Raw genomic sequence first — 12,232 nt, 5'->3', positions numbered from 1 at the left:
TATGAAAAAAAAAATTGCAGAAAACTTTTTTAAAAAATCACGAAAAACGTCATATTTCGAAAACCAAAAAGTTTTGAGAATGCATATTTAGAGGCGAGAATTGCAAGCCCCGAGATTTCTCTGACAGCCTCCAAGTAAAGAGCGAGGAATTTCAAAATTAAAAAAAAACAATGAATTTAATTTTTCTGAGTTTCTTGAAAAATCACAAAAAACGTCACATCTCGAAAACTAAGAGCATTTGAATAGCCGCATTTGGACGCAAGATTTGGATGTTCAAAATCTGAGAATACCGTTACGGTACCCAACTCCAAGACTAGGAATTTTAAATTCAAACTCAAAAACTACAAGGATTCGAGCAGTCATATTTGGAGGCAAGATTCACAATGCTTGAGAACAATCTAACAGCACCCAACTACAGGGTTGGGATTTTCAAATTTTGTAAAATGAGTTTCCCGAAATTTTAGAAAATGACAAAAATCGTCGTAATTGGAGAACAACTTCGCAACCCCTGTTGTGTTACTAACTTTTAACTTGGTGGAACAAACACTATACTCAAACTGGAAAGTCGAAAAAACTCTAAGTCATTGCAGTATACGATATAGCTTAACCACGCATAGATACGTTATGCCCTTAACTGTTGCAAAAAAAAACGCTAAAACATGTCACACGCATTTAAATATAGTAAAGATAAATTTAAATACAACTGAGCTTAAAATCTGACTTTTAAATTTGGTTCATTGACATCTTAACTTTTCTGAAGCAAAAAAAAACGAATTGAAATGGAAAAAAAAGCAGACCGTTCCAGCGCAAATGGCAATAGATTCAAATAACAAATTAAATTTATATTCAACAAATTGATAAAAAATATTTTACCTAAAATAGTGCGAAAAAAGCTAATCCTTAGTTCAATCATGTTACTTACGTGACGCGCTCGAACACAAACTGAAGCATCGCCGAGACACCCGGAAAAAAGTCAATGAATTCATGAAAACAAGGAAGCTTTGATTTCATAAAACAATCCCTCAAAAACAATTGGGTCTCGATACTCTTTCTTGAATAAAACGTCTCATGATAAAACGCATCTAAACTTAAGAAAACTGGATCAAAGCCTTATATTTTCACTGTGCAGGTAATTCATTAAGCTAAAACCATGTTTGAACCTGCAATTCAGCGTCAAAATTTAATTTAGGAAATTCAATTGCGCTGTCTGAATAATAAAAATTTCAAAAAAGAACTTCCCAAATCAACAAAAATTCGCTATTAAGATTTTTAACATTTTTTGTGCATTCTAGAGAGGCTCGTAGAAATTATGTTTCCATTGAAACATTTCAAAATTGGGACTCTAAGCCCATCAAATATAAGCCGAAATCATTTGGTTACAATAAAGTTTTATAGCGATAAAAATTACGAAGTCAAGTTTACTAAAATTACAATCAGCAGAAAAATTCAAAACATCTATAGCAACTACAATAAAACTTGCGAACAACAAAAAAAACTATTCTATGATGTGGCAACTAAGCAGACAAAACATAAGCAGACAATAATAAGCCGACAATTTTTTGGATATTTCACGTTTGAAAAAAATATATCTTATCAGGTTCGAACCCGAGGCCTTTGCCGTCCCAGGCGTATTCGTTTTCTCCAGACCAAACGTACCGAAGACGCAAACAAATTTGAATTAATTATGAACCAACATACAAAGGATTCTGTTAAACAAGATTATCCGAAAAGTCTATAATCCGATTTGATGACCTATGCTATTCGCAAGCCTAATTACCATTTTTTTTTAAAAAAAGAACGTAATTTAAGAAAACTGGATCTATGAATAATTTTGTTCAGCTGGAAAATTTTCAAATTGAAATCCACTAACAAAACTTGAAGTAATTGACGTTTTTTTGCCCCATTTCCGCAAAATAACAAACTTTTCGCAGATGAATTGGAATTGAACTCAAAAAGAGCATATATACCTAAGTGCAAAATCGACACAGAGGCTTCGCTTCGCAAACATTTGCGATAAAACGACAAAAAGCAGCTCTACTCAGTTCAATAATAAAAATTAGAAAAAGCCTCGAATTAGCAAAAATTCGTTTACTTCTGAAGTTCGAACCTGCAATCCTAGCCACAAGAAAAGCTGAGAACAGATGCTATGCAATGTCCATGCTAGTGAAACTTCCAAACAAGTGAACACTTTTAATGAACTTTTTTATTTGCGAGTTAGGTTAGAAAAAATAGAAGGTTCGTAATAACACACTAAGCTGATCGCAAGTGTAAAGCGGTCATCATCGCGACCTAAAAAAGTGTCTTCACTTAGCTCATTGACACTTAGAAACATAAGAAATAGCTGACGTAAGCAAATGAAAAAACAAGGAAAATCTTCCTTCCCATTCTCAGCTATAGATAAAATGATTTTCTTGATTCAATTTAACCAACTACTATTCATCAATACTGATCATATTTCCCATTTTCTCTCGCAGTTTTCAATTTAGTTTTAAATTTGTACTCTAATCAAAAGATATATCAGAGTCATTAGCAGCCGCCGCTCCGACAGTGAGCGTGGCGTGCCATCCGTTTCCTCCACCTGTTCCTCGGCCCGAGAGACCAGAAGTCGTCTCCATGTCCATAGCAAAATTAGAGTATCCTGGTCCAACTGAATCCAGTGCCGAGAAATCGTCTTCTATTCTGGATGTCAGAGATCCAAATCCACTACCTGCAGTGATAACAAATTGAACATACTCAGAATTCAAGTTTACCTTCAGAATATTTCTGCTTTTTCAGCCGAAAACTTCAATGAGCAGAAGTTAAATATCTTAAAGTAAAATATAAAATATTCTATTTATCTTCACAATAATCGATTTTTAACAGATAACAAATTAAAAATAGCCGGTTGATCGGTAAGTAGCGCAGAATGTACTGGTCACAGTAATCTTAGCAAAAAAAAGTTTTAAAAAAATAAAAAATTTTTGTTGGTGGCTTTGGGTTGGTAATTTAAGTTTTATGACACTGATTAGCACTTCACTAATGTATAATGTAATAATTCAGAAATATAGACCCAGTTAACAGACCCAATTCATCAACTGTTCGTTCAAATTGGTCTCAAAAGCAAAACTTTACACCGCAGTTCGAATCATGCCAACTGGGTTTTTATTAGGGTATTTAAGTCGCCCCTACGTGGCATTTGTCTGTCTTAAATGAGTTCGCGTGAAAAAAAAACATAATTCAAAGTTTTTCTTCCATGTCTGTACAAAGCAGTCCCACACAAAACAGTCCAATACAAAACAGTCTCTTCGCTAACAGTGGTCGTAACAGAGTAACAGAGAGTGTATTTTGTAATGTTCACAGGGGCGGATTTAGGGGGGGGGGGGGGGGGGGGGGGCGGACGTCCCCCCCCCTCAGGGATTCGACCCCCTGCCGACCCAAAGGATCCCCCTTTGTACTATTTTGAGATATCCATTTTTGGTGACGGACCTAAAATTTTTCTCAAGGCGCCAATATATACTAATTTTGAGGGGGGAGCCCCTCAAAATTAGTATATATTTTGGTAAACTTAGGTAAACATTTTCTTTTTTGGTAAACATTTTCCAAAAAGTGCCTAAAAACCCCTTTTTTGGCCCGTTTTTTCAAAATTTTGCCTGCGGCGCAGAAATTTTGGCCAAAACAGTGTCTTTGTAGTGCTTTAAGAGAGCTCAGAAAATCGATTTGGTCGACCTAAAAAAAAAAGGTCGACAAAATTTTTTACAAAATTTTGAAATCCCCCCCCCTCGGGAAAATCCTAGATCCGCCCTGAATGTTCATAGTTGATCTATAACACATACCAGATATATCACTTCCGTCATGTGGCAATCTCGAAAGTGACATCACTATGTTTTTATGCACCAGTTCTTCGTCTTTCTGGTCCAGACCTGCCCATATTGCGGCTAGCTTCTCGTGGATTGCAATTGCACTTTCTGGATACGTGTCAAGCTTCGATTTCAGCCACGCGACCGCTGCGTTTTCACTTGTGGCATTCGAATTACCCGATACTCCTCCAGATGTTGTCTTCGATTCGGATAGAATTAAATCCGCTTTTAATAAGATCGCCGGCGTGTACTTGGGATCCATTTCCAGTGCCTTTTCAATAGTCACAGATGCTTTGTCTATCGAAGAAAAAAACATTAAACTATTTGCTCGTGAAACCTTTAATACTCAATGAATGACTGGGTACAACGTAAGTTTCATCATGCCATTTAAAAAAAACATGACTGAAAGCTTTCCCATGTTCTGTTTTACAAAAAAAAATGCTTTAAATTTAGGAAAAATTTGATTTAATACCGATTATCGGCAAAGGAAAGGACCATCACTCGAGCTGTTCTGATCTTTACCGCGAGCGGCTGATTTTCGTCCAATCTTTTTGAACTTTTCGCCTAATTTTTAGGCAGACCCCATGAAAATGCATATCAAAACTGTTCATATAATAGTGAGTTACAATTAGATAGCGCACCTTTTCAATTTATTGCTCGTTAAAAGTAGGGTAATTAGTTTACTTCATTATTTAATTAATTCATTCATAATTCATTTATAGACCCTTGAATTTATTTGCTACTTCAAGTAAACACGCTGTACAGACAAGATTTCGTCTAAATTTCCGTTTCAAAATGACTTGAAACCGATTTGTACCCGAAATAAAGACATTTGCCCATATGGAAGTTTGACACTAAATGGCAGTTTCCTGTCATCAAAATTAAATATTTGATTTTTCTTTTCACTGCTGTTCAATAAATAAGTTAAATCAACGATGAATTGATAATAAAATAATAATTGTTTAATTAGGCGTTTTCGAATTAATGTTTTTAACCAATCTATATGTGGAGTGATTAGGGGCAACACGGTCAATAATTGGAAGGAGCATTCATCGATCTTCAGTTTCCTCTTAAATGGCCACCAAAGGAAGTAATTATTTTTATTCTAAACTCATCGTTGAAGAATTTTCATGCTCAACTTAAGACAACATACAGGCTATCAATAGTTATAAAAAGTTTAAATTAAGATTTTATTTCTCCAAGACATTTAATAACAAACGCTCAATAATGGATCATAAGGATAAAATATTTTCTAGAAAAAAATCAAAACGGGGTAAGGATCAAAACGGGGTTCGCAGCAGTTTTCTACAACACAAGTATGGGAAAAGTGCCTAGCAGAATTTTTGCTGTAAAAAGCTTTTCAATGTTTTGATGTGAAGCGGTGGTGAAGTGGTTTTAGGGAGCGGTGGTGAAGTGGTTTCGTCTCCGCCTCTCAATCGAAAGGTTGGATGATCGAGGCCCACCCTGATCCATGCTCGTTGCTTAAGGGTGAGGCAATATTACCCAGCCCAGAAAAATAGCCAAAAAAAATGCATGTAAATCGTAACCAGGGACACAACAGCGGTTATCCGTGACGAGCTGAACAGCTCGTATGTTGGTCCTTTCCCGTGTGGATAACTCGTCTTATGTATTAATTGAAAAACCTACTAACCTTTGCTGGCCATCTGCTCGTTTACAAAAGCCATTGCCAACAGGGTTAGAGTTCTCGCATTCTTTCCACACTTCTTGATGGCCTGGAAAGCGGAGACCAGGGCAGGGTTCTGAATAGCCTCCTTGTGAGCCATTCCTCCAGCACCATCTGCCTGGTTCTTCTGGATTATCCCTGACAGCAGAAGTTCCACATGATCTGCGTATGCCTCGAAACACCAGGGACGCCATTTCTGCGCTTCCTAGACAATATTTTAGTTGCTGTGAAATTGTTGCCAGATTTCTTAAGATTAAAACCATTGATCCACGGGGGAAAGGACCAACACACGAGTTGTACAGCTCATCACGGCGAACAGCTGTTGTGCCCCTGTTTAAGAACTACATGCAGTTTTTTTTCGTTATGTTCCTGGGCTGGGTAATGTTGCTTCACCCTCAAGCAACGAGCACGGATCATGGTGGGCCTCGAACATCCGACCTTTCTATTGAGAGGAGAAGACGTAACCACTTCACCACCGCTCCCCAATATTTTTTGGTCAGAAGTTTGAACAATGCAATTGTTTAAAACTGCTCTTTTGACATCGGAAACAAAATTCCAACTCGTAAAATTAGTATCAAAAAGTCTAATTTAACTTAAAAATATACTGATTAAAAAAACTAGCGTGGGCTCTTTTTCCTTTCCCCCACCAGCAAAATTTTACTAGTAAAATTTAGTTCACATTATCGGATTGTTTCAAAAATTGGCATGCGGACTACTGCGGATCGGAAATCAAACCGCGAAAAACTAAATTTGAGCCCGAAAAACTAACAAAAAAAATGATCCGGTCAAACATGGAAACAAGACCTGCAGCCTCTGTGAGTACCCTGACAGCGCCCATTTACAGGGTTGGTAATTTCAAATTTTGTATAAAAATTTTTAATCAATCTTTTTTTTCAATTCATTAATTGGAAAACCAGAAAAACGTCATATCTTGGAAAATCAAGTCAAATTTGGAGGCAAGATTTGCAACCACTGCGAGTAATCTGAGAGCAACCCACTACAGGGTCGAAAAACTCAAAGCAAAGTTTATTGAAAAATGTCGTATCTTTGACACAAAAAGGAATTGAGCCGTCCTATTTGGGGCAAGATTTCCAACGCCTCAGACTACCCTGAAAGCATCCAGCAATAGAACTGTGAATTTTCAATACTGAAATTTTTAAATGTCTCCCGAAAATAATTTAAAAATCATAAAAAACACTATTTCTCAGAAACTAAAAGGATTCGAGCATTCATAATAGGAGTTAAAATTTGCAATGCCTGATAGTATCCTGACAGTGCGTCACTAGATGATTGGATTTTCAACCTTTTTGAAGTTTTGTATTAGTTAAAGTCTTTAAGAATTTTGAAAAAAAAATCATACAAAAATGTCACATCTCGAAAACTAAAAGAATCTGAGCAGTCACGTTGGAAGGCAAGATATGCAATCTCTGACAGTAACTAACAACACCCAATTACATGGATGTGAACTCCCAATTTTATAAATTTTTCAAATGTTTTTTGAAAACTTTTGAAAATCTCTTAAAAAACGTCAAATTTCGGAAACAAAAAACATTTGAGCAGTCACATTTGGAGGCAAGTTTTGCAAACTCCAAAATAACCCTGAATGTACCAATCCATGGGGCTGTGAATTTCAATCATTGTGGAATTTTATTAGTCCACGTTTTCTGAAAACTTTTTAAAAAATCACAAAAATCGTCGTATCTCGTAATATATAAAGATATGGCTACGCATATTTGGAGAACAAATTCGCAACCCCTGGAGAACCCTGATATGATACATCAATTGAATCACTAATTTTCAACTTGTTGAAATAATCACTGTATTCAAACAAAAAAAATCGAACAAAATCTTACGCTTAAATGTGAAAAAATCATTCCTTAAACGTAAAAAATTCTTCGTTCAATATGCAAAAAATAATAATCTAAAAAACCTAAGCAAGGCGAGATAGTAAGCCGGGCGTTAAATATATAATGGATAGATAGCTAAAAATAAAGCATACGAAACTGTTGATTGAAGCATACGAAAACACGCAGCAATTAAGCATAACCAAAAAAACACGCAGCAAAAATTTTAAAAAAATCTTTTCTTTGCACTATGGTCGCTAAATCTTTTTGGGAAACTTTGATGTCAAGAAACACTAAAAGAAGCGCGCTGAAATTTAGTTTTTCTTTACTGAAATCATGTTTTCTTATCCTTAATAGCCAACTTTTTCTCGACACTGGGACTATTTTTTTCAATATTTCTTCATGTCGTTCGACTCACGGCTGAAAGGCTTTAAAATGATATATCACTCAACCTACAGCAATAATTGTTTGCGGTGCCTGAATTTGCGTCGAAAACAGAAAAAAAAACTAAAACAGCCAATCACTAAGCTCTATTTTCAATGGTCGGAATAAAAAGAACCATGCTCATATTGACACCCAGAAATTATTTTATGTCAAAAGATAAGAGCATGAAAAGACCAATTTTTATGATTAAAATTTCAGAAGCAAGCTTGCAAAGCAGAAAAAGTTTGATATTTTGTCAATAATTTTGTCCTTCAAATGACAATATAAAGTATCAACTCAATACGAAGTACCAATATGAAATGACACAACATAAAGTATCCTTCAAAAACGGAAAACTTTCAAAATATATATTAAACGTCTTCAAATTTCTTTAAATTCCAGAAAAACAGCCAATTCTGGGGACAAAGCCGACATAAAATAAGCAGACAAACGTTGGTCCAACAGATCGTGTATTCTCATTAAAAAAAACTATATACATATCAAAACTTCTTATCAGAAACACTTGCATCTAAGATAAAAAATGCTTAAAAAACATGAATCCCCGATGTGGCAGCTAAGCCGACAAATCATAATCAGACCAATGAAATTCCGTCAATTAAATTTTCCCGGAAAAAAAATAATTTCCATCGGAAAAGAAAACAAAACAAGGTCCGACAGGGACTCGAACCCACAACCTTAGGGTTAAAAACAACCGAGTTACCTCTAAGCCATGTGGGAAGAAGTCTCGAGTTTGCTAAGGTTCACATATAAAGCAACTTCACAATTTCTTTAAAATTTGTAAGAAAAATTGTTTACGGGAAAAAAGTGTAATAATCGCATGCTTAATAAATACGTGCAAATTAATCAACAAAGAAGAATCAGACAAATACACACAAAAGATCTCTTCCAACATTTACCAATGGGGCTTTAGAAACTCCATTCAGGAAATTGGAAGGAAGCTTAACCTTTCAAAGTAATGGACTACGGCAACTAAGCCGACGAAAAAAAAACAGACGGACTATAGTCTGAAAAGGCAACAATATTCTAGCTCATAAAAAAATAGTTCCGACCGGATTAAAACCATAAGCCTTTGTCGTCATTAGTTACATTACCTTAACGCCAGATGACTAATTGAATTTAGTTTATTGTGGAGTAAATTGAAACATGTGTACCATTTCTAGAAGCGAAATCGTGGGAGCAAAAATATTTACGGGGAAAAATAAAGTATAGTACCCGGTTGCAACACCCTTACTTAGCTCAAAGGTAAAAACAGCATAAACAATTTCTGCTAAATATGAACTAACAATTATTTGGGAAAAAGTATTAAACTCGGTTACAAATACACAAGCTCTCACAATTGAAAAAAGTCAAAGAAAAGAACCAAAACGCCTCAATGCGCGTCTTCAAAAAGTCATGGACACTTAAACATATTTGAATTTTTCGCTTTGTAGACACACTTAGTGTAGGTAAAAAAACACAGAGGCGAAAATATACACAAGCAAAAATATGACCGATGACGCTACTCGGAAAAACTGAATGAGTAAAACTTTGAGTCTACAAGATTTCTTATGACGCACGCCAATTATGAAGCACGCCAATTATGAAGCATTAGCAGTACCAGTCCATTTTGAAAAAAAAATTACCAACTAACATGCCTCAATTCATAGAGCGGACCCATTTTAACTAGTATATGAAGAAGTTCATTAAAAACATCTAACCCTGCCCAGGTTCGAACCCTCTTATTTTGTTGCGAGTCTCTTTCCCTACCTCTACGCTACAGATCCGTGATACCTTGAAGCTTAAGTGCTATTTGTAATATAATAGTCTGCGTTAATATCCTTAGCGTTGGCTGTACGTAATAGCTGGTTATTGGTCAAAATGAACACTTTCATGGAAAAAAAAGCTCATAATATCACACAAGCTTTGCTTGTTTTATTAATCAGTCAATAAGAGAGCGAGAAAATTCAAAAGAGACAATTCAATTATTCCACGCTCAATTGCATTAGATTATCCCAAAAAAAAATCGTTTATTGGCTGCCAATAGGGTCCACGAAACTTTAATGACAGAGGCCAAGCTGCATTTCGCAAACAAGCAACAAAAACATCACATTAAAGCAGCAAAAAACGTCACATTTTTGGCTGAAAGACCTTACATTTTTTTCTAAAGGCGCATTGGGCGCCATGATGTACTAATTTTGAGGCGGGAGCGAACGCCAAAAAAAACGCAACCTAGCATACAGAAGCGTGAAACAATTAATTTAAAAAATAATCAAAGCTTATTTGAAAAGAAGGTTCTTTCCAATGCCTCAACAAAAGAACCTGACAGCGCGCTGAAACGAATGCTGGACCCATGCCACACATTAACTACAAGATCTCAACTTTTACCGCGCAATGCAATTGCATTTAATGCAGCGGCGAATTGGAGGTTTGCAACTCTTGTAATACCATGCAATCATAGCATTGCGAGCTAGCAAACAAAAACTACACAGAAATCAGTACATCGGAAGAAAACTCCAATTCCAGACAAAACTTGGGTAGCCACCTGCTAAGCCGAAAACAAGAAATTGTTGTTTAAACTATGCGCAAAAAAGGTGACTAAGCCAATAAAAACAACCCAAATCCGTTTTGGTAAATCTAATTAACGGAACGCCTGTCACTTATGGTAAAAAATTGTTCAACTCACAAAAGACAATGCTTTGGAGATTAAGCCGACAAAAAATGAGCACACAAACAAAAGTCCGAAATTTCAATTGTTCCCAAAAAAATTCAGTTTCATATAAACTGAAAAAATAAGGTTCGACCGGGATCCAACTCCAGGTCTTAGAGTGACAAGGCTCCCGCGTTACCTCCAGGCCTGGTGAGGAGGCTCCAGCAAATTGTTCACATTCAATAATAAAGCAAGTTCATTTTTTACTAACTTACTAAAGAAAAGTTATTTAGAGGAAAAAGTCTAGTACCCGATTGTTACATATCTCACTTCATCTCGCAAGCGAAATATATAACAAACACTCGCTTTTGTAAATACTCACCCTATAGTGGTCAAGTGCTTCATTTGGCCGATTGATCTCTTTGGTCCACAGGGCTCTAGCCTTGAGCAGCAGCGCCTCCATGCATCTGCTGTCAGCTAAAAGGGCCTTATGTGCAATGTACAACACTCGGCTCACTTTTTGAATGGTGTTGTTTGAGAGAGACTCTGGATGGGTTGTGTGGACTACAGCCAGACAGTAGTAGCTTAAATAGAAGAAATATGAAATATAGCTAACAATGGCATATGGTGTCCGAGAAAATAGTTAGTCTTCATAATCAATAAACGGGTGAGATGAAATGTCGAATCTGGTTTATAAATTGCAGTGATAGTTTTAAAAGTACACGAAAAAATATTCTAACTTACGCTAGAGCTATCAAAGCTTCTACGCTTTCAGGTGCAATAGACATGAGCTTTGTTGCAACAACGTCCAGCATATGTGTATTCTTAACCATAAACAACAGATGACAATATTTCGTCATACCAGTCAAAATAAAGGGATCTTTCCTTCTTGCTTCTGTGAAATTAGCTCGTGCATGTTCATATTGACCCGAATGGTACTGGCAAGTAGCTATTGCAACTAAGAGAGGGGCAGGTGTAACGCCTAGTGATGTTTGAATACCTGTAGTTACTTCTTGTAATTGAGTTAAGTATCGCGGACTGGGTATCATGAAATCCATGGCTAGTAACTTAACCCAATTAACGACCCAATCCGTATAAACTGAATTCAGTTTGAGATCATTTAAAGCTTTTTCAACTGTAATGGTCAGCTCTTTCCATAATTCAGATCCTATAGGAGCTATTTCTCTTAAGTATGATGTAATTAAAGAGAAAGCGAATGGCCACAGCTTTAGAAACTCCAACAAGTCAGAAAGCGCTTCTGATCTAGAAACTCCTCCGTTTGTCAGCAGACCGGAATTCTGCTTGGACATAACTTGTAAAATCATAACTTGCACGTTCAAACTTCGAGATTCAGCGGGTATTGTAAGTAGAGATTGCATTGCAGCTGAATAATTCTGTCTCGCAATTTGTATTTGAGCTAATTTGAAATAGAAATGTGATCCCAACATCAAACTTGAACTGTTATCTTCATTTTTTGAGTTTTTGAATCTTTCTTCCATATTTGTTTCTGAAGAGCAAGGTAGATCGTCCTCGTCATTTTTGTGTTCAGTCTTAGAGCGAAGGTTTCGCAGCGAGCACTTGTTAAATTGCAATGCTTTCTTGCAAACCAACTCAGCTTTCTCATATTGCTTCATTTCATGGAGTGCTTCGGCTAAAAAGAGCATTTTGAATTGTTGTCGAAATGACGAAAATTTGGTTCTTTTCCATTATTGCCGCTGCAAACTATAACCCGAGCCCTTATCCTCAACCAAATGGGAAAAATACTGCTATGGAGAGACTCAATTTTTTTTACTCATGT

General features: G+C 36.2%; 1 protein-coding gene across 1 annotated transcript in view; it reads right to left on the bottom strand.

Moving 5' to 3' along the window:
• Nucleotides 1-2,403: 2,403 nt before the first annotated feature.
• LOC134851861 (uncharacterized) overlaps nt 2,404-12,232 on the bottom strand; it is a 125,095-nt gene continuing 115,266 nt past the window's right edge. Inside the window, exons 3-7 of the mRNA XM_063868139.1 lie at nt 11,179-12,085; nt 10,817-11,018; nt 5,488-5,725; nt 3,813-4,133; nt 2,404-2,707 (exon numbers count right to left, since the gene is read on the bottom strand). Of these exons, the coding sequence (XP_063724209.1) occupies nt 2,502-2,707; nt 3,813-4,133; nt 5,488-5,725; nt 10,817-11,018; nt 11,179-12,085 (1,874 nt within the window). The 3' untranslated portion in view covers nt 2,404-2,501. The remainder of the gene's footprint in view (nt 2,708-3,812; nt 4,134-5,487; nt 5,726-10,816; nt 11,019-11,178; nt 12,086-12,232) is intronic.

Source organism: Symsagittifera roscoffensis, chromosome 7, assembly GCF_963678635.1.
Source record: "Symsagittifera roscoffensis chromosome 7, txSymRosc1.1, whole genome shotgun sequence".
NCBI classification, from domain to species: domain Eukaryota; kingdom Metazoa; phylum Xenacoelomorpha; order Acoela; family Convolutidae; genus Symsagittifera; species Symsagittifera roscoffensis.
The sequence above is the reverse complement of the archived record's forward strand: the minus strand, read 5'-3'. Positions and strand labels throughout refer to the sequence as shown.